Source organism: Macaca thibetana, chromosome 11 (assembly GCF_024542745.1).
Source record: "Macaca thibetana thibetana isolate TM-01 chromosome 11, ASM2454274v1, whole genome shotgun sequence".
NCBI lineage: Eukaryota > Metazoa > Chordata > Mammalia > Primates > Cercopithecidae > Macaca > Macaca thibetana.
The window spans coordinates 61490002-61513939 of NC_065588.1; the positions used below are offsets into that span (position 1 = coordinate 61490002).

Genomic DNA, 23938 nt, shown 5'->3' on the forward strand with positions numbered 1-23938 from the left:
GTCTTGAACTCTTGACCTCAGGTGATCCGCCCACCTCGGCCTCCCAAAGTGCTGGCATTACAGGTCTTTTCTCTTGGCTTCCACACCCAGCTTCTGTGGCTTTTTTGATGTCTTAGTTTTTCCAAGCTCTTGGGTAATTTCTTAATATCCCTTATTTAAACATGTTTAAATATCTCTCATCTTAAAAGCAAAAAGGCTGTTCAAACCTGCCCCCACCCCACGATCAATCTGTTTTACAAGTTGCTTACATCCTTGCTGTCTCTGTTTATCTGCTATCCATCCAAAAATATGTATTGAGTCCTGTTACATGTCAGGCACTAACTTGTCTAACCTGAGGTTACAGTATGGACCAGAGAAACACAGGACCTCATTCTCAGGGTCTTTCCTTCACAGTTTGGAACCAGCATGGCATGTTGTAGAAAGAGTAAGTAGACTATTTTGTGGTAGGAGCAGGAGAGAGCATGGTTAGAGTTTAGGGCAAAGAAGAAGACCAGATTATATGGGGCTTTTAGATCATTATGAGGAGTTTAGATAGTATTCTGTGTGATGGAAGCCATTAGAGGATTTTAGGTAGGCAGTGGCAAGATTTGATCTGCATTTTAAAATAATCACTCCAGCTGACTTGTGTTGAATGGATTGTGGGGGCCAAGAGTGGAGGCAATAAACCATTTAGGCCTACTTCAGTGGTTCAGATAGGAATTGATAATGGTTTGGACCACAGTGGTGGTGGCAGAACTGAGACCTTGCTGATTGGATATAAAGTCTAAGGAAAAGAGAAGAATCATCTATACTATTCCATTGAAACAGTTTTGGATGAAGCCACTAATGGTGTTCATATCATTGAGCCCAGTGAGGTCAATTTGGTCCCTGTCTTCCCGACTTCAGGTTATTTGATACACTGACCACCAACTCCTTCTAGAAATTGTCTTTTCTCTTGGTTTCTAACTGTTATTGTTAGATATATGATTTTAGGCAAATTAGTTATCTGTGCCTCAGTTTTGTCACTTATAGAATGGAGATAATATTGTATCTACCACATAGGTTATTGTAGTCATTAAATGGGAGGATATATGTTAATTACTTAGCACAGTAATTCACAGAGTTAATTCCCAGTAAGTGTTAACTAGCATCGTCATTGTCATCATCATCATCATCATCATCATCATTCTGGGACAACACTTTCCTTGACCTCTCCTTTTTCTGGTCTCTGCTCCTTCTTGATCTTCTTCGCTAGTTCTTTCTCCTTCAACTCAATTCTGAATGTTGAAGTTCCTTAGGGCTCTGACATTTACTTTTCTCATTTAGTATACTTTCTTAGACAGTCTTATTTATTCCATGGCTTTAGTTCTGTCTGTATATAATCAGCTCTCCCCATCTACCACTCAGCCCAGTTCTCATTCCTGAGCAGACAGAGGAAAATATGAGCAGTAACCCTGAGGTAAGAGTGTAACTCATTGAAGATTGGGAAAGAAGAGTAGTGTGGTGCTCTTCTAGCTTTCAAAGGATTTGGGAAGCACTGTCATGCTGCCTCTTGAAAAAGACAGCCAACCTGAGAAATACTGGGGGCATTGCCTGGAAATCCTGGATAGCACTCCAATCAGAAAAAAGAAACTTCAATATACAGACAGAACTAAAGCCATGGAATAAATAAGATTGTCTAAGAATGTGTACTAAATGAGAAAAGTAAAAGGTAAAAGCAGAATTCCATGTATTCATTTGCCTCTATATCATCTCCATTTAAATGGCTGTGCCTTAGATACAATAAACACATCACAAGCTGAACTTTTTTTTGCCTGAACTTAAGCCTCCCCACCTTGTTACCTAGCTAAGTAAATGGTACTGCTATTTGCCCAGTTACTTGAGCCAGAATTGGAGTCCTCTTAAATTTTTTTTATTGATCTCATGGCCTGTGTCATATCTTTGCCTAGATTTCTGCAGTGGTCTCCTAAAAGTGTCTCACCACCTTTGTTCTTACACCACTCCCATCCATTTTCCACCTTTCAGTCATGTTTATCTTTTTATTTTGTAGATCTGATTATGTTGTTCTCCTTCACTTACTTCCCTTTCTTTTTAGGATGAAGTTCCAAATTCTTATACTGGCTTCCAAGGTTTGCATCTGTCAGCCTCATGATTTCCTCCCCTGTTCCTCACTGACACCTCCACCACACTGCTCTTCTTTCCCAATCTTCAATGAGCTACACTCTTATCTCAGGGCTACTGCTCGTCTTTTCCTCTGTCTGAAATACTTCTTTCCTTATTCTTAATCTGGGCAACAGTCTTAGCCTTTATTCTTAGTTTAAATGTTACTTCCCAGGAAGGCTTTCTCATGCCCCCCAACTAGAGTACATCCCTCTGTTGTATAGGATCTTCCCCACTCTGCTTCTCTGTGATCCTTACTGCACTGGTTCATGTATTTTGCTTCACTAAGAAATGAGCTTCGTGGTGGCAGGGACCATGGCATCTTGTTTCTCACTTTCTCCCCAGCATCTGTTTGTTAAATAGAGTGAGGAATAAATGCAGCATGGGTGTGCCCAGTTTGGGGAAGGAGAGGCCTTCTAGCTGGGTTGGTGTGTTTGTCTTAATCTTCCAGTGTGACAAAAGAGGAGAACAGAAAAGTTTCAGTTTTCTGTAGGTTTACTTTCAGAGGTCTCCTGCAACCTTCAGGTAGACAGGAGGGAAGCAGCATCAGACTGAAGGCGGCTCTAGTGAGGAGATACTGTTCTGGGGTTGAAGTTTCTTTTTTCTGACTGGAGTGCTATCCAGGATTTCCAGGCAGTGCCCCCAGTATTTCTCAGGTTGTCTTTTTCAAGAGGCAGCATGGCAGTGCTTCCCAAATCCTTTGAAATCTAGGCATGAGCATTACCACAGAACCCTTGTTTCATGTGGCTTCCAATGTCAGAAGTGCTTGTTAGTGTTTTCTGTTGGATCCAGATAGATACTGTGACAGTTTTAAGCTCTCCATACCTCATTGCCTACCTGCCCTCTGCCTTTCCTCCTATTTAGAACCCCACTGGGAATCTGCTGAATCTCACTAACTTGCAGTAACAATATTTGTGCATGAGATGAGTTAGGAATTGGCCTTTTTTTCAATACAGCCTCTCTGCCTGATAGCAGCAGTTTTTCAAAGTGGGTTTATTCTTTTAGTTTCCAGTGCTGATGTAGGTTTTCCCCTGTTTTTATACTTATCATTTTAATGGGAACTGGTGGAAATCTGATTGAGGAAAAACATGGGTGAGCTCTTTTTGAAAGGTATTTATTTTATTGCCACCTTTGTCCTTGTGCGTGTATGCACATGCATGTGTGAGCAATTTCCTTCTCTCTTTGCTTTAAAAAAACTCCTTCTAGGCATTTTGTTTTGTTTTGTTTTGTAACTTTATATGAGAGACATTGTTTTTAATAGGCACATTTAAATCATTTATATTTTATGTTATGGACATATTTGATGACACTCTTTGTACTATAGTTTTATGCTCTTTTTGTGATTTTTTTCCCCCTAGGTTTTCAATCTTTTGCCATGTGGTTTCTGTGGGGATTTTTGTTTTGTTTTGTTTTGAGACAAAGTCTCTGTTGCCCAGGCAGGGATGCAGTGGTGCGATCACGGCTCCCTGTGGCCTTGAACTCCTGGGCTCAAGTGATCCTCCCACCAGTCTCCCAAGTATTAAATAGCTGGGACTATAGGCATGCCTACCACATCTGGTTACCTTTTAAAAAAAATTATATGCAGACGAGATGGCACTATGTTGCCCAGGCTGGTTTTGCACTCCTGGCCTTAAGTGATCCTCCTGCCTCAACTGCCAAAGTGCTGGGATTACAGGCGTGAGCCACTGTGCCTGACCTTCCATGTTTTATTCACTTTTATCTTTCATAGGGATTATTTTAGGTCCTATGACCTTGAAAAAGTGTCTAAAGACATCATTGAGCCTTACCTAATTATTAAATTGAAAAAATAAAAAAATGCGGTAGCATTTGACTCTTTTCTGCAGGAGAACTCAGGATTCTTGTCTTTTTCTCTGCCCTGCCTTTGTTAGCTAGAGTGGGGCCTGTAGATACACATGACTATTGTTGAATAGTTGACATTCTATATGATTTTGTATTATACATTCTCCCTTTTAAGGGTTGTTTTTATCTTTTTCATTAAATCATATGACATTTACTGCATTCAGTGACTACCACCACAACTTTTATATGTTAATTTAACTATCCTTAAGGATATTTGATTCATACATCATTTGGCTAGAGTATATTTTTGAGTTGATGTCTCCCTGTTTTTTGATAGGGAAAGATATATGCCTGCTTATTTCCTGAGCCCTTCTGTTATCTGAGGAAACTAAACACTATTATATAACATGTTAACTCTGCCTTGCAAAACAACATTTAATTGATAAGAGGATTACAAAGAAGCATAATTGGGAGGCTGTAAAATTCCTATATAGAATAACCTAAAAGCAAATATTTTAATTATGGAATATAAAAAGTTGCTAGCATTCTATACAGAAGAACAACCTAGGAAAAAGGAATTTACCATAAATTCAGGTGATAAATTACATCAGTCACAAGGTTATTGCTAGGAATTCAAGACCTGTAATGTCATAGATAATTCTCAGGGTCACAAGGCACAATTAGTTATAAGCCCTAGAACAGATTTGTTTTTGAATGAGAGTGAGCGATATTGGCAGTTTTAGTTGAATTGCAATAAATGTTTTATAATTTCTATTGTGCTATTCACATTGGAGTTGACCAACTGTTTATTTTGTCAAATACTTGTTTTATTAGTGTATTTGTTTCATGCGTACACAGAGTTGGATCACTCTACATGATTCGCTGAAATAGTTGGTCACAAAATTTGAAATTTCTTTTTTGTCAAATATAATGATTTCTCTGACAGTCACTAAAACATAATTGTTGAAATGGAAAAAGTAATCTTAGTTGAGTTGTATGTTAGGCAATCACCTCATTCTTTCCCTGTGCAAAAATAAATTAATTAAACCCTCCAGCACTCACACATGCGTACATGTGCCACAGCCACACATCCATTCTCTTTCTCTCTTTTAAACCTCTTCTTACTTTTCAATCTCCATAAGGGAAGTAAAACTCACTAAGCATGCTTCTAGATGCTTTCAAAAACGTTCTCTCATTTAACTCTTCCAAAACTTAATGAAGTACATGTTATGATCCACATTATACAAGTGAGGAAACAGGATCTATAGAGATCCATAGGAAGCTGACGATCTTAGACAGTAACTAAATTGCTTAAAATATATCAGCTGGTTAAATGATAGAGTCAGGAATTTGAACCAGTTTGGACTCTTTCCTGTATTCTGCACTGCCTAGACAGCAATACAGGATACTCTAGTCCCTGGGAACTAGGACACTATGCGCAAAGATGAAGGAAAACAGGAAGTGCCATTTGTTCAATGATATTGAAACATTTATTGAGCCTTTATTTTACAGAGATGAAAGGCCACTGACTACTCTCAAGGAGTTTAAAAGAGAAGCAGATTTATAAACCTAAACTTCAAACTGCAATAATAGAGACCCTGAAGTAGGGAGTAGCGTAGAGGAAGAGCTGATTAATTTTCCCATGGAAGTGATAGGGAGAAGGAAGTGGGGGACAATTGTGAAATAAATGATTTCTAAGTATATCATAAATATAAATGATTTGTAAATAATATTCTGCCCAGAAGAGATGATACCTAAACTGTGTTTGAAGGTTAAAAAATAATGGAGTACTATGCAGCCATAAAAAGGAACAAGATGATGTCCTTCACAGGGACATGGATGGAGCTGGAAGCCATTATCCTCAGCAAACTAATGCAGGAATGGAAAACCAAACACCACATGTTCTCACTTATAAGTGGGGGCTGAACAATGAAAACACATGGGCACAGGGAGGGAGGCAACACACAATGGGGCCTGTTGGAGGATGGGGTAGGGGGAGGGAGAGCATTAGGAAAAATAGCTAATGCATGCTGGACTTAATACCTAGGTGATGGACTGATAGGTGCAGCAAACCACCATGACACACGTTTACCTGTGTAATAAACCTGTACATCCTGCACATGTACCCCGGAACTTAAAGTAAAAATTTAAAAAAGAGTCCATTCTGCATATGAGATGGAGGATGTGGGTCATATGGTGAGGGTAGACAAGACTATATAGGAAACTATAAATGGTTGGCTATCATCAGAACATTATATTTATTTGACAGATATTTACTGAATGCCTACTAAGGGTTAGGCATCATTGTGTGAAGTCATAGAACTAAAGTAAGGGACAAGAAAGTTCATGAAGCATGTAGTGTACTGGAGAGTGTTGAGGATTGAGGTTCTATACATAGGGAAAGAAACGAACCTGATAGGTCTTTAATATCAGGATACATTGGTTGGATTTATTTCCCCTGTAGGTTCTAATGAGCCATGGAAGCATGTTATGCAGGTTTATGGCATGGTCAGCTCTAGTACACAGCATTTTGCAGTAGTATGGAGGGTGAATGTGAGGGGAATTAGATTGAAGGCAGAAAGACCAATAAGAGGCCATTACTTATTGTAGATGGGAGATGAAAGGGATGTATTTGAGCAGTATCTTGGAAAAAAATTGACAGTACTTAATATTGTTTGGATATGAATGGTTACAGTAGAAAGGAATTGAGGGTGACTCCCAGGTTTGAGGTTTTAGTGCCTGGATAGATGGGTCTACTATTTTTTTTTTTTTCTTTTGAGTCAGGGCCTCACTGTCACACAGGCTGAAGTGCAGTGGCCCAATCTTGGCTCACTGCAGCCTTGATCTCCTGGGTTCAAGCAATCCTCCCACCTCAGCCTTCCGAGTAGCTGGGACCACAGGTGCATGCCACCATGCCTGGCTAATTTTTGTCTTTTTGGTAGAAACAGGGTTTCACCATTTTGCCCAGAGTGGTCTCAAACTCCTGAGCTCAAGCCATCCTCCCGCCTTGGCCTCCCAAAGTGCTGGGATTAAAGGCATGAGCCACCACACCCTGCTGAAGGAACTACTTTCTAACAAGGAAATACAGACAGATTAATTAATGAAGAAAGAAAGTAATACATGATTTGAGTTTGGGATATAATAAGCAGTTTGAAGTACATGTGGAACACTCAGATTCTTTGAAAAACATCTTTTAATCACCTAAAATTCATGAAGAAAAATAGTATAGGACAAAGTGGAAATTTTGCAAAATATTTAATTTCTTCTACTTTATGATCTCATTCAGGACTTTTCCTCCCTCCTAAGCCCAACATGATGTCAAAGGATAGCTGATAGAAGTCATTAAATATACTTTTTAGTGGAATATAAGGAGTCAATTTTCATAAAACTTCTCTTTTATCTGCTACATCAGATGCAAGCCATCATTATAATTTTATTTAATAATTTTCTATTTTCTGCAACAGTATATAAACTTATGGGGAGGGATACAAAAATTCAGATACAAGAACAGATATTTACTTGTAATTTCCAGTGCTAAAACTTTTTATTCCATGAATGGGTGGCAAAGTTCTGACTTAAAATATATGAAATATGATTTAAGGATCTGTATTTTTAAGGCTTATATTTAGCTCACTAAAAATAGTCTTTTAGTGATATAGATACTGTAGTTTATAGTCTCAGGCATAGGATTTAGTTGGCTTGCATTAGCAGGATTTTTCTTTAGATAAAATGGTCTATTGAGACACTGGATCTTTTTTTATGTATAAGCTTTATTTTTATAAAAAACCTGCACATGGCTCTTGGTACAGGGGAACTAAGGTGAAAAAACCTGCCTACAACTCCACCTCTTTCTATTTCTGTCTCACTCCTCTGAAGTCATATTTTAAAATCATTATTCTACTAGTTACTTTCATAATTTTGGTTAATATAGTTATAGTGCTATTTATTGGTGCATCAGTTTCAGATAATAACCAGTTACAGAATATAAGTATTTATCTGCTATCTCTTCACCTTTTTGTGTACCATTGTTAGACTTACAGGCTAAGCTGCTCTGACAAAGAGATTACAAGTGGAGCAACTTACCGAAAGTAGAAGTTTCCCTTTCATATACTAGTCCAAGGTTGGGCTGGTGAATAGCTTTGCCTCATGACCTGTTAGGTTTGTCTTCCTCAAGTGCCTTCCTTCTCAGGGTTCAAGCGTACTGATGCAGTTGTTGCCATTTCTCAGGAGGGAAGAGGAAATCCAAAGCAAGTGACTTTGTCTTTAAAGGAGATGACCTGAAAAATCATACATGATACTGAATTACATTCCGTTTTTCCACAACTTAGTATCATGTTCACATCTACCTGCAAAGGAAGCTGAGAAATGAGGCTGTATGTTCAGTTAAAATTTCAGGGGGTTCTATTGCTAATAAGAAGAAGGAAGCATGGATTCTAGGGGTCAGTTAGCGTTTCCCAGTCTAGTTGGTGTCTTCTAACCCTCTACTTTATAAGAGAGGACACTGATACCCTGAATCTTTCCTCCGCCTTTCTGTCCAGCCTTCTTTACATTTCGTTGCTGTATACTTTTTGTTTCACAATATGAAGCTGCTAATGCTCACAGTCTGTTCTGAAATCACAGTCAAATATTTGTCCATAGGTTGTCTCTAAAAGCTTATATTGTTATGACTATGTACACATTGATTACTTCCCGGTCACAATGTGAGCTATTAATGTGGTTCTTTCTCTTTAGTTCTGGGATCATGATCTCAGCTATTGGAAGAAACAGACATTTTTCTATCATCATGGCAAATGGATTGATTTTCCTTGTATTTGTTGATTGATTTTAAATCAAACATTCTATCTATAAGGTGTGGATTTAGGCATTGACTTGTTAGATCACTAAGAAAACTACAGTGAATGTGCTTAGTGTCCAAGAAACTTTCAGTTGCTTCAGGAAATAAGATTTTCACATTGTCATTTTATTGTGACCAGAAGCTACTCAGTCACTTTTGCAGCTGAGGAAAATCTTTAGTTTTTGGTGTTGAGACAAGTTTGTGAGCTCTGAGTGATCGAAGTAAAGTAGCTGTCTCCTGGCCTTTAATGTTTGAATATGAGAGGGCAGCCGCATCTTCTGACTAAATTAAGTATCTCTTTGAGATATTTAGGATAGAAGGGATGACTAATGAGAGAGAAACTACGGACTTTTGGAAGTGGTCTCACAGTTCTTGGCATTAGACTTCTCATCCTTACAGAGTCTGTTGTTTTCTAAAACAAGGACATCAATCTGGGGGCACAAGGGCCTCTGCCCTTGAGGAGTTTGGAATGTAGTAGAAGAGATTAAAGTTTAGTTAAAATTCTGGCTCCATAATTTACTGACCATATAACCTCAAGCAGGTAATTCTCTAAACTTCAGTTTCTATTGGAACAAATAGCCCCCAAATTCAATGACTTGAAATGCGGAAAGTTTAGTTCTTGTTTGTACTATGTGTTCACTGTGGTCCAGATGGGAGCTCTGCTCCATATCTCCTTATCCCAGGATCACGACTAATGGAGCAGCCACGATCTAATTATAGAACATTGCTGGTCCCTGCTGCAGAGGGAAAGAAAGCTCTGGAGGGTCTCGCACCAACAGTTAAGTGCTCTGGCTTGGAAGCAATACACATAATCATTTCTGCTCACAATTTATTGCCCAGAGCTAGCCAGCTACATGTTCCCACCCAACCACAAGGGGGCCAGAAAGTGCATTCCTACCATATGCCTGGAAGATGGAGAGCCAGAATTACTGTGTACAGAGTAATAATGACTACTACATATAGGAGTGCCTAGCTCAGGGTTGATATGAGGATTAAATGAGGTTACACATATATATATACACACACACATACACATATACACAGTACAGGTGCTCAAAAATGATTATTGTTAATAATCTCATCATAGATGTATACATGCAAATATTCAATAACAATATACAGGGAGACTAAAGCCTTTATTATAAGGTTAAAAGACTTTATCATAATATATATGAAAATGCCTTGTAAATAATAACATACTGTGCAAATGCAAGTTGATATTACCTAGTAGATGTTAGAAGATAAAGCATTAGAGCTTAGTTCAAAGTTGGTGCTAGACCTTTGTATTCATCTATCAAGAAGTGATGGTTGAAGTTGTAAGAATAGATAAAATCTACATGGAAATTTTGGAAAACTTGCATCTCCTACTGTGAGCTTGACAGCTTCTCAATATTTAAAAACTTTTCTGATGAAATCAGTGATGATATTAATGAGTATGGTGTTTTGATATCATGTTATGAAATGTTTCAACATACGAAAGATCTGTGTAACTCGGTGAACCAATATTTTCCAAAGGAGCAGTGCAGGATGTTACAAAATCATGCAAGATTAGAAGGTCCATTCAAAATGCAAGATAGACCAATGGGTTTTAATGTAACAGGATGAGAAGTTCATTGATATGGTTTCAGACTACCATTTGTTGATCTTCGGTGTGATAACAAAGAATAAAATATACAATTATCTGAAAGGGTTATTAAAATACTCCTCCCCTTTCCAGCTACTTATTTGTATGAATCTAGATTTTCTTCACTTATGTACTTCAACCAAAACAACATATCACAACACATCGATTGCAGAAGCAGAGATGAGAATTCAGTTGTTTTCTATTAAGCTAGATAATAAAAAGAAATTTACGAAAATATAGAACTCTTTCCATTATACATATATTTTTATTTTTGGTAATATAGTTGATTTTCATTATAAATGTCATTTTTATAAATGTATTTATTTAAGCTTTCGGGTTAAGCTAAAGTTTTACTATTTTAAGAATAGTCATTTTGTAAGTTATTTTTTATTTGCTTTTAATGGAGTAAGCAAATAGTAAAAAGTTTCTTAGTTGTAATTTTTAATAAGTAAATATTAATATTTATAATCATGTGAACAAAAGGTATTTGGAGTCCTTGATAATTTTGGGGAGTGTAAGGAATCCTGAGATCCAAAAGCTTAAGAATGGGTAACCCTAAAGATATAGAGATGAAAGAATACAAATAGAAAGTCTTCCTTCATACAACTTCTCTTTGGTTCTAAACTCCCGTATGTCCCTGCCACTCACTCCCTCTCCTAAAGCTGGAAGCAATTCTCTTTCCTCTGAAATTCCATAACACTTGATTTCTACCCCTGTTAACTCATTTAGCTTATGTCATATGTTCCCACTTAAGCTAATATGTTTTTTAACAGCACAGACTATGTCTTACATCTTTGCATGTTCATCAGCACCTGATACATTGTTTTCCATGTAGTAGGAATTTATATAGATGAATTGAGTAAGTTAAAAAAATTATCTCTTAAAATCACTTGAAAGATCGACTAAACATTCTGAATAGCTAGGATTCTGTTGTTTCTTAAAACAAATACAATCACAAAAGGATCTCTGTTTAACAAAAGGAATGTCAAATTCTAGCCAATGAGCTATGGATTTCAAGCAGTAGCTAAATGATTGATCAGTTCACTCAACAAACACTAGTTGAGCATAAACTGCTAGGCACTGGGTTGATAAAAACAAAGATGTTTTTATAGAACTATATTATATAGATTAGTGGTTCCCGTGATGAATTTTCTTCTGTTCATAATAACATTAAAAAATAGCAACAATGAAAATTCTCCCCCACAAAACTAAACATATTCTACTTAAAAGGATGTTTTTTATCTTGAGATCGCTTTCTTAGTTCTTGGTGTCAGTATAATCTTTCTTTTCTGATATTATGGTGAGATTAGGGTTTTGAGACTTTTTTTGGTCATTATTTAACAAAACTCCAAACTGTTGGCTCCTACAGTTCTGGGTGTGGTGGAGGGGAGCATTTTACTAGCTTGTGAAAAACCACTGATGTGGACATTCCTTTGGCATTTATTGGGAAGGGATTCGACCTTTAGGTTTGACACTTTAAAACCCCTAGTACCATCAGCTCACTTATTCTGGAACTAATTATCAGCTTTGTGAGTTCTCTAGATTACTTTTTATACCATCTCTTTTTGGAAGATTATTGTTCAACTACAGGGAAAAAAGTAAAAGGGAAAAAAGATAAGCCTAAAACAAAACCCTAGCCAATTAACTTTAATCAAATTTTTGGATGTTAGAATTCACGGGGGAGATGAAGAAGTAGAGATTTTTGACCAAAATAGGGCATTTAAATTATTTTTGGATTTCAAGTCAGGTTACATTTGCAACTTCCCACATCTTCATAGGAACTAATAATTGTATAATATATTTTAATTCAAATTATTACCTTTAAGCATTATTAGCAGTTGAGATGGCAGAGACAGCAGCATTGGAAATGATGATCCTGAACAATATAGTCATATCCTGAACATATAATCAGTCATTTTCGTAGTCTTTCACTCAATAAATGAATGACTGTTATGTGCCAGGTACTGGGATGCAGGGATGAAAGACACTGTCACTGTCGTTAAGGAGTTTATAATCTAGAAGAGGGAGAGATCTAAGCAAATCAGTACCCTGAAAATTGTTATGGGGGTATGATAGCATATTTGGTACTATACTGGGGACTAGAATTGGAGGAGTTAGGAATGGTGGAGGTTGTAAGTGGTGGCAAAGATAGTAAGGATCTGGAATGAAGACATGGAGGTGGAAATAGGAAACAGCTGACCTATCAGGAAAATTACCACCATGTTAGTATGGTAGGAGTGTGGGGTGCAGTGGGTTCTGGAGGTATGGCAAGGGAAAAGGCTGAAGAGTTCAGCAGTAGCTGAATGTAGAACTTTAGATACTTTAGAAACTTTGTTTAGGAATTTGGGCTTTATCAGAAGGATTTACCAGAATGTGTTCTAGGGGTTGGGTGATAGGACAGAAAGGGGTTTTGTATGATCAGAAACATTTCAGAGGCACCAATTGAGACAAAGTTAAGCAGGCATATCTACTGAAGACTTCTCAGACCCTTTATATTGGTTAGCATTTCCACAACTATTTGACTACTAAACTTGTTTGAAGGGCTGTCTTACATTTCTCAGAACATGGTTTGGAGAACCCTGTGATATACAAGGGGGAATCATCAAAATGTTTTAAGCAGGAAATTATAGACAATTACGGAATCTAATTCTGTTCTTAACACATAATGTGATACTGCTCACTAGGCATTGTGCAGTCAGTATTTTTAAATGCCCACTATTTTCAAAATTATCTACCAGATATTTGGGGAGATTAGGAAGATTCATGAGACATCTTGTCTGGCTTTTAAAAATGACATGTTGATTAGGTCGGGTATGGTGGCTCACGCCTGTAATCCCAGCACTTTGGGAGGCCGAAGTGGATGGATTATCTGTAAATGTTGTTCATCCATGTAGGTAATTGAATAAAAGGCAATGCAAAAGTGAGGAAGTTGAGAATAAACTTGGAGAATTATGGATTTTCTGGTGATCCTTGCTCAATCCTGATTCCTACAGGGTGTTTAATGCTAAGCGTTTGCTTCTTTCTGGACTAGGATTGTTTCTGGTAATGGCCTTCACTCAGACAGTTCAGGAAATACAAATGGTTAAAAGCTGCCAAACTGAAACTTCAGTTTGGGGGTCTGAGAGTGGAAGTAGCTGTTAGTTTGTTTGGTCCTCAAAAGTACATTATCAGCATATTGAAGTTTTGGTAGATTAACATAGAGTTAGCTTTACAGATTCTAAAGGTATATCCAAGGAACTTAGAGAAAAAATTGGAAGGTGAAAGCAGTTGAAGTTGCATGTGGTGGAACTAGAAAGATCAAGTCTAGAAATCTGAGAATGTCAAGGGAGAGAATCTTCAAGTAATCTTCTTCTTTTTTCTTTTTCTTCTTCTTTTTCTTTTTTTTTGAGACAGGGTCTTTCTCTGTCACCCAGGCTGGAGTGCAGTGAACAATCTCAGCTCACTGCAATCTCTGCCTCCCAGGTTCAAGCGATTCTCCTGCCTCAGCCTCCTGAGTAGCTGAGATTACAGGCACCCACCACCATGCCTGGTTAATCTTTTGTACTTTTAGTTTCGCCATGTTGGTCAGGTTGGTCTGGAACTCCCTGCCCGCCTCAGCCTCCCAGAATGCTGGGATTACAGGCATAAGCCACCTTGCCTGGCCATCAAGTAATCTTGAATTAAGTTTCCTTATTACATGTTTATCATGCTACCTAGTAGGGGAACATGGAATCAGAGTATCTAGAGTTGGTTGGTGCATTGTAAAGCTTTTCATTGCCAGTTGTGTAGTGGTCAAGAGTACTGGCATTGGAGGTAAATGGCCTGAGTTCACATGTATCAATTAGATTACCCAATTACTTAAAGTCCTTGTCCCTTACTAAGTGTAAGACCTTAGGTCATTTACTTAACCTCCCTATGCCTCAGTCTCTGTGTCTAAAAAAGGGAAAATGATAGTATATACCTCATTAGGTTGTGGGGATTAAAAGGGCTAATAAATGTGAAATGCTTAGAGTAGTACATGGCACATGCTGTGTGCACAGTCAACTGTTATCTTTAGGATTTCTCTGTTCTATTGTTTTCATTAGAGTAATTTACTGTGGAAATCTATCAAGTAGTGATTTTCTGACCTAAATAGGATTCTTTGGAGAATAGCTTGCTACCTCTAAGAAGGGGTGGACATAAATGGACTGTTACAATTTTCTAATTAATGCAGTTAAAACTGTAGTAAATATTTGGCATAAATAATAATAGCTAACATTTCCTGAGCATATACTATGTCCCAGGAGTTGTACCAAGCACTTTTTACCAATTAACTTATTTAATCATTATCTTATAAGTGAGGAAGCTGAGGCCCCGAGAGAGTAAGCAAGTTGTCCAAGGTCACTGAATTGGTTATGGGCATGACCAGCATTCAAACCCAGACAGTCTGTGTCCGTGGATCACACACATCCATTGTGATGTCCCATCTTTCATGCAAACATATGTACTTTAGATCTGTTTGTTAAAGTGTTTTGTTTTATTTACTGCAAACATTAATTAGGTGGAAAACATGAGCTAAAAATAATTTTGTTAAACCATTTCAGCATAAAAATACATGTTAGAGCCATATTAACTATGATTCTTTTGTTCTATGGAAGTATAAGCATATTAGTTTGATATAACCAAGGCATCCAGATGCACACATCCATTCTTTAGAACTGTTTTTCACTTTATGTCTCAGCTACACATTTTCAGAGTGGTTTATGAGTAATACCAATTTGCATGCATTTTACAAAGTTCAATCCTTTTCTACTATCCATGCAGGCGTTAAAATAATTCGGATAATATCAAATCCTAACCTATGAAATGCATTCTTTTAGGTTTAGAAAATAGAGAACAGTGTGACAAATTGTGCTTTTTGCATTCTTCAGTATAGAAAGACTAGAGTGCTCTAAAAGCAGTCATTTTAGTTGCCCCACTTTGTTAGTGCTAATGTTGTACTTTCTGGGTCTTCTATTTTCAAAAAACTGGGCAAAACTAATTTGCCACTAGATGGAGCCCTGGCTATTTGGGTAGAAATACAGGCAACGCAGTCAGAATATTAAATCACACAGTCATATCATGCTGGAGGGCTCCCGGTATTTGTGGCCCTCAGTTTTTAATTGTAGAATGCATCTTTGTTCTTTCCCTGACCTGCAGAGTGACATCACTGCCTCTCTTCCTGTGCGCTGGCTTTGACATAAGCCAGATGGCCACAGTGGTTGGTAGGCGCCCAGGCTGCCTGGTACAGGAGTTGATGAAACAGAATAGGAAGACGTTTTATGGTCAGCTGTGGAAGCACAGTGAGACTGCAGCTTTGCTAAGTAATTACATTTACTGTGTGCACTTTATTCCTCACAGAGAAGGGTCACAAGGAAAAAATACATTTTTATTTATAGTGATGTGAGTTATAGACCTTTGATCTTTTATTAGTCGGTAGTCTGCTCCAAAGGAGTGCTCTCTTTTCCCTGCTCTGCAGTCACTCGTGAAAATGACATGTTTATTTATGTTTAATGGTTCTTTCGGGCTGTGCATTGTGATACTTACCTTCCTTTTCCCTCCCCTTTGTCTCCAGTTAGTAACACAAAAATGTTTTAGTCTTGTAGTGAGTTTAGTTTGGGGAAGTCAGAGTTCAGGCATGTTAATACAAGCAGATTTCTGTCAGATATACTCCAGAGTGATTTAGTAAAATATATTACTGTTTATTATATGTTTGTTCTTCAAGGAGGTCAGAAGAGTCCGGAACAGACTTTTTTTGGGGGTGGGGAGCAGGGGAAGTGGTCAGGAAATGAACAAGACATTAATTTTGTATTAATTTTTGGGCATTTAATGGTTAAAGTCACTTAAAATACTAATTTGAAATAACATATGTGAAGTTTATTGATCTAGTATTTTCCATTTCCATTTAAAGTTAATCTTTACCAATTGAAATATTGTACAAAATTTTTAAGAAAATTCTAAGAATTGAACTTTTCTCTAAAGTTTAATATCTACACAATTTTTAGATTCTTCCACATAATTCATTTCCAAAGACATTAAAAAACAATTTTACACTTTTAAAATGACTAAATCATGAATATTATTCACAGAATTGACCTAGAAATTATAAATCATATAATTAAATGAAAATTCATATTTGCCATGCTTTATTCAAACTTAACGCTGTTTTGAAAGTGTTAATTGTCCATAGGTTTTCTGGGTCTCTATTTCATAAAATGAAATTCTAACAAAATATGTCTCTTAATCTTATTATTTTATAGTCTTCTCCAGGGAGGGAGATTTGCCAGTAATTGCTGGAAGAAGGCAGCATGGTGTAAGGAAGGAACATGGCTTTGCAGTCAGATATAACAGGGTTTTCTAGTCCTTTTTCCACTGATTATTTGCTTTGTGCCCTTGGGCTTTTGAGTCACAGTTTCTTCACATATGTATTGGGGCATAAAACCTACCTCCTCGGTTTATTGTAAGAATTAAATGATACGACGTGTATATTAGGCTCCAGACAGTTCCTGTCACATGGTATGAACTCAGTAAATGCGAATTCCTTTCAACTGTTTTTAAACTTCCTCTCTTTTCTCAACCTCTTGCAAACTGTGTTTACAGATTACACTGCTATCTTGTAGTGTGTATTTTATTTCTAAGATACAAATAAAGCTAGATTGAAAGTAAGCTCACCGGCTGAAAAATAGGCATTTGAAATTTATTAGCAATATGTGCATGTGTTCAGTTCCAGATAAAACTGTAACCATCAGTTGTGCAATTAATGTGTTTAATATTTGTGATGTTTTAATTTGTTTTTTGTTTTTGTTTTTGTTTTTTCTCCTACTCAGCTCTTGCCCCTGTTCTTTGCTTCTCGTTTTGTTGGTGAAGATATCACAGTGATGTCTGCATTCAACCTGCTGCATTTGGTGACAAAGAGCCAGCCAGTAGCCCTTCGAGCCTGTGGGCTTCCCTCAGGTTGCTGCTTGTTGTACTGTACATAGTGAAGGCACAGGGCCAACTGGGTGTTTCTGCTGCAGGAAATGATACACCATCATGCTTTGCTAAATTTCATTTTCTTTTACTTGGGCCCTAATTTGAAGACGGAAATTGGTTATAAATCACCACTCTACTTTGAGTAACATTCATTTCCACAATCCTTACAACCCTTGGAACATTGTCCAGTTTCCTTGCCCAGTGTATAATTGTCACTAATATTTCATGATATCTTCTTGTTCTTTAATGCACACTACACATCTGCAAATCATAACGTTCATAAGAGGCTGGCAGTCTGAGTAAGAAACTGCCCCAAATCACACAAAATAGGACATTCATCTTGTTAAAGGATAATGAAAATGCTTTTCATTCCACATGTGGTCGTTCCTTTAGGAAAAAATGAAAATGAACAACGTTAGCATAATTAAGTTACCAATTTATTGTAGTTAAAAAGAAAAAAAGTTCTACTTAACAATGACCAAATAAACAGAACTAATATAGCATGCATCAGTGGGTTCTTAAATTAGAACCACTGCACTTTCTAACAGTGTGATTTTAAGAATTTAAATAAGTGAGGCATGAAAGTCCAAAATTTTTTATGCGCCTGTATCATAAGCTTAGTATTTTAATTTTATTATGAAAACCGCAATGGCTAAATATTTTACTTCTGTGAGTATGATTATCAATATTATTTACATTTTTCCATTAGTGTAAATATCTATCACTACATTGTATAGAGAATTTCATTCCAACTCATTAAATGTTAACTATATGTGCCAGGCATTGTGTTAAGCAGTGAGGATACAGTGATAAATAAGGTAAAGCTGATGTTTTTCAACAAGTACAAGATGGAAATGGAACTATGTGAGGACTGTTGAATCATATGTTGACCTGACTAGACTAGAGGCATTTATACTTGGTGTGTTAAGGTAATTCAGAGGAGGTTGATCCTAGATCTTGTCTTTAGGAGAAGAAATGTTGGAAGGAAGGGAAGATCTCTGAAGTTTAAGGAGGGCTTTATGGAGGATATGGTGCTTGAGCTGAATCTCATACTGGGAGCACAGTTAGCCTGGTTTCTAAGCAGGGTGGTGGGGAGGCTGTTTCTAACAAAAGGAGTAGCATGGGAAAACATGAAGGCCTGAAAGAGCAAGGCATGTTCAGAGAAATACAGTTATTCATATGGCTGGTTTGGATGTACAAGGGCAAATAGAAGAGGTAAGGAAGGAAAGGCAGCCAAATCATGAAGCACTTTATATGATGTTCTAAGGAATTTAAGTCTTGGAGAGATGAACAGGAATGACATGACTTCATTTGCATTTTACAAAGATTATTGATTTAGTATGGTAGGAGGTCAGAGCTGGTTTTTCAGATGTTTCTGTGAGAGAGGCTGGGTTGGCAACCTGATTAGAAGGAGTAAGGTATTTGTCTTGCAGCCATATTTATATAGCAAATACACTTTTTTAAAAGTAGATTTTAAGTCTGTTTATGGTGACATGAGGGGCTAATGAAGCTTAATGTATAGAGGCCCCAATCACTCTTCTCAGTATGCCTCCTGGGCCCACATCCCCCTGCACTGCCACCGTAAAGAGTACTGGAGGAGTCTGAGGCTGTAAGGAGATGTGAAGTGCTGTGGCCGTTACAATAGAGTTGAAAAGGAAGATTGTAATTGGGAGAGATTCAGGCTGTAGAACTGACAAGGTTTGTCTGTAGAATTGTATATGATCTTGAGGGAGAACCTCAACCACTAGTTACTTGTGCTATGCAGAACCTTTTCAATGCTCTACAGTACGTGTTACAGGTAGACTATGGAGGTTATTTAGATGATACATAATGATGTTTTCCTCTGGAAAAAGCTCCAGTGTGTAAAAGTACCCAGCATAGTTCTTGTAATATGGGTTTGCCAAATATAGAGGAGGCTAAATGTTTATAGAAACCACATTAATTAATAGTATATTCTTCAATAAATGACGGTCATGGATTAAAGGGTTTCATAATGAGATTGTTTAATTGAAATATAAGTATCTTTAAGTTTTGACGACAAAATGATTCAAAGATAAATTCACCAAAGCAAATCGTTTTTAAGAAGTTAACCATTGTGGTGCAGTGCTTAAGCACACTAATTCTGTCTGGGGTCAGACTGAGTTTAAAATCTGACTTTGCCACTAACTAGCTGTGTGCCTTAGCTTTCTTGTTTGTAAAATGGGGATAATAATAGTACCAATCTGAAAGGGTTGCTGTGAGAATTAAATAAATTGGGATGTGAAAAGTGCTTAAACATGTGGCCGGCATTTAGTAAACACCATATATGTCTTCACTATGTTCAATATGGAAATTCATGTATCTGTATTAATACAGGTTTATGTTTTTCCAATACAACAGACTTTTCAAACTTTTAAACATGTCCTATGTTTCATTTAACTATTTTTTTTACTTTCATGGGACTCACAAATACACTTTATGTTGGAGAAATAACCATCTTGATCTGTTGTTCTGATCTGTTTATTTTACTTATACACCCTGCTGAACCAGAATTCAAGTCCTATAAATATACAACAGATTTATTTTATTCTTACTACCCAGTACTGGTAAAAGCCAAAATAAACTCTCATCTTTCTTATCTAGGGCTTGTAAACCCATTTTAATTTGAAAATTGAATTGGCTAGAATAGTATTCCATAATTTCTTGACCATTCAAGCACCCCTAGTTTTTAAAGTGTTATGAAAGTCAGTCTTCCGGTGTCTACATATTTTATAACTTGTATTTAGCAAAATCTTTATCATCATCAATTTCTCTAACAGGATTTTGCTCTTAGATATATAGAAATGTTGAAGAAGTTAACTTCAACAATAATGAAACAAACTGTTTAAATTTTGAAAAATAAAGATGAAATTGAAATGGGAATTCTAGTCCCTATTACTTTGTACAGGTAGGGAAAAGAAGAGGCCAAAACTGGAAATACAGGAAGTGAAGGTGAAAGTTTGAAGTCTTGCTTTAATATACTGTTGCTGGTCAAAACCCATTACAACAGAAATCTCTGTAAATCAAAAAGATGTCTGTTCCCCAGCCAGTACCCTACTAATTTTGAGTATTATTCAATATGAAATAATTCCAGGACTAAAATATAATTGGAGCAGGCTCTTAAAGTTGATTATAACTGGATTGACCTGCATGAAGGCTATATCCCAAAAGAGCGATCTATTATTTTTAGCTTTGACTTTCTTTACTTCTTATTTTTTAATAAAGTATAATTTTAATTTAGATCTTATTAAGTGCATCTGAGTTATGGTTCACTCTTGTTTGTAATTAAAGGTAATTTTTCTCTCTCAGAATTTCTTCTTAATTTCTTACAACAGTTTCTTTTATGTATTAAAAGAACACTGGATTAGGAGTTAGAAAACTCTAACCAAAGCTCCGTCCTTAACTTGCATGACCTTGAACAAATCAATAAACTTCTCCTGATCACAGTCTCTTCATCTTTACGAGGAATTAAAGTTAGATAATATATTTAGTTCTTAAATTCTGTGATTTTATTAACTGTCACTTGTTTTTACTTTTGACTTTAGGTTAATCAGATCTTAAAACTCAATACTAACTAATACTGGGAACTTACAGAGAAGTCTGCTGACTTGTGGTGGTAGGACAGTTTCCATGTTTGAACATTAGAATTCCTTGCCTCTTAATCAAGACTGAAGCATTATCTGAGGAGGAATCAGGAAGCACAATTTTATACATAGTTTTAATGCTAGATAAAAATTAAGTGTAATTGTAGCTTATACTAGATATCATGATAGCTTTCAGCCAAGTGAGGGTGAAATAAATAAAATTTGTCTAAATAGTACTAATTAGAGTGATAAATTATACTTTTTTTCTACCATCATACATATAATTTGTGGTTGTGATTCTTACTTGACGTTAGTGGCATATTTAATAGTTTCCATGAATTGAAGAGTTACATGGCTGTAGCTTATAAATATATCATAGTTTTCTAATGTAGCAATTAGAAGTCTTAGAGATATTTTGCAAATGGTGTTAGAAAGTCATTGACTATCATCTGTATAACTAGAACTCTATGAATCAGCGGCTTATGGCTCCAGAGCTTAACACAGTGCCTGGCACTTAATAAATATTTGTTAAATGAATCAATAAACATTTGGAATGTTTATGTGGAGGTGAAGTCATAGCTGTAAGAGAGTACAAATTTATTTGAAACTCCTTTATATGGGAAGATTAAAAGTAAAGTTCATAGTTTGGTTTACTTTTGAATTTATTGTCTAACAATTTTTTTCTCACTTTATTGCATTAGTACAATATAGGGGATGCCATAAGTATAAATCGCATTGTGGCTAAACAAATAACAAAAGTGGCAACAGATTCAATGCATATTATCCAGAATTGCTTTTACCTTTTCTTGCAAACAGTTTGAGTTTTGGTAGTAAGCTGTTTGAGGCAGTGAATAAGGATGTATTATACTTAGCATAAGACTTAAGAACTCTGGCCCTTTTGATCACTTCTTTGCAGCAGATTATTGTTTATTGTGTTTTAAAGTCTCCATTTCTAAAGAGGAAATACTACAGATGCACATTAAAGCCACATCCATAAGTAGCAAGTACTTATTCAATTTGAGCTGGCAATATTTCATTAATAGAACTGATGTACTTAAAAGATAATCAGAATCGTCAGTGTGCTGTTCACTTACTGAATGCATTGACATTCTATATTAGTTCTTCAGAACCTTTTTTGGGTCATAAAAAATATGGACCACCTACATAATGCTTTGATAAAAGTTACGACCTTCTTTTCCAGAAAAGACATATATGCATCTACACATGTTTTCATATAATTTCAAGAAATTTTTTGTTAGATCTTCTGAAACTCTTCAAGGGGGCTCTTTGACCGCATGTCCAGAACCTCTGTTCTAAAAGATGCACATGAACCCAACATAAAACTCATCAGAACGCAGTGTTTCTGATTTCAGTACTGGTGTCCCTAAAGGAAAGGAATTCTCTCCCTTTTGTTCAGATTAATGCCCTTAGTTCTCCAATTTCACCATTCTTACCCGACATCTGACCTAACTTTATCTTACCTAACTTCTTTGATTGTATTAAAATGCTGTGGAGAGGATTTTTTTTAAAGAAATAAAAAAAAAGGACCTACAAATTTCAACCCGTAATTCACAAAATAATTTGCAATTAATTGATTAAATGGTATCCACTTTTTCCAGTAGATGGCACTAGGTTTACATTCTTTCATAGCATGAATGATTATTGATATTAGCACGTAGGTGCATTGTGAAAACTTAAACAAAAGTGTATAAGGAATAGCCAGTTAAGAACATATGGATTTATAAACCACAAATTTTTCTGCTTATATTATGTTCAAACAATATTTGTAGAGCACAAAACCTTTTTCCATTTTCAATAGGATTCCAACTCCCTTATGCTTGACCATTTCATTGAAATTGTCTTTCATGTGTAGACTTTCTATAAACTGAAACAAGCTTTCATAAATTAACTTATCTTGTATCCAAATAGCTGATTTAACAGTCATTTATGGTTTTATGTGCAGCTAAATTTTCTTCAGCAGACCACCCAAGAATTAAAGAAAATTTCACATTTTGTTTTGCTGTGTTTTGAATTTTTATAGAATCTTGAAACCGTTATTAGTTTAACATGTTGACTGTTAAGCATGAATCAATTTTTGCATGAATGAAAATATTTTAGAAAACTAAGAAAAATTATATTTAAAATGTTGATTAATGAGTACTCTGATGCAGCTGTATTTTTCTAAAACAAACTGTTTTCGTAGCTCTATAATAAATGTTTTAATGTTGAAAAGTTGCTGTGCAGCATCTAATTACCAGACGAATTTTTAATTATCTGTGGACAATGCATATTAGTTAAAGCTAAATTGTTATACAACAATAAGACTGTATGAATAAGATGTTGGGCATATGGTTTGTTAAGTGTGGATTCTCTTGATTTTCTGTTAAATATGGAATACATTCTTTATATACCTTAAGAATTATAAAATACATAACACCTAGTAACGGGAGAGTTTAAATAGGCATGAACAAGAAAATTAAATCTTAGTTTCGTTTGAGAAATTCATTAGTTAACAATGACTGTAAAGTGTGTAAAACATAAATTCTGAAAACAAATGATAATTCTACAGGGTTAGAATATCTAGACAATATGGACTTTGGAGGAATCATATAGGTAATTAGATGCTTATTTGTCTAAACATATTCACAATAATGTTATGTAACAGATTGTAGAAGGATTTATGAGCTCTTGCTCTCAACAGACACAAGTTTAATGAAGGAATGAGCCATGAATAACAGTTCACAGATTCGCTAATATTGTGGATAGATATTTGATGAATTTTTACTATCATCCTTTCCTAGTTTACAATTTCATCCTAAGCATTTCATTTAGAGATTGAATTTCTCATAATTGCGTCTGCTAGGTACACTCTTTAAAAGAAAGAGCTGTAAGAGAATACAAATTTAACATTTTTAAAAATAGATTGTATTAAGATGCAATGATAAATTATCTGAAATTACCTTTTGTGCC

The 23938-nt window shown here is 36.1% G+C and overlaps 1 protein-coding gene across 3 annotated transcripts in view; it reads left to right on the forward strand.

Moving 5' to 3' along the window:
- MSRB3 (methionine sulfoxide reductase B3) overlaps nt 1-23938 on the forward strand; it is a 190413-nt gene that overhangs the window by 13407 nt on the left and 153068 nt on the right. For 2 of the 3 annotated variants that reach the window (XM_050748617.1, XM_050748615.1), the window contains exon 2: nt 17222-17348. The exons of the other annotated variant lie outside the window; for it this stretch is intronic. In XM_050748617.1, coding sequence (XP_050604574.1) covers nt 17273-17348 — 76 coding nt within the window. In that variant the 5' untranslated portion in view covers nt 17222-17272. The remainder of the gene's footprint in view (nt 1-17221; nt 17349-23938) is intronic. 3 annotated transcript variants of the gene reach the window in all.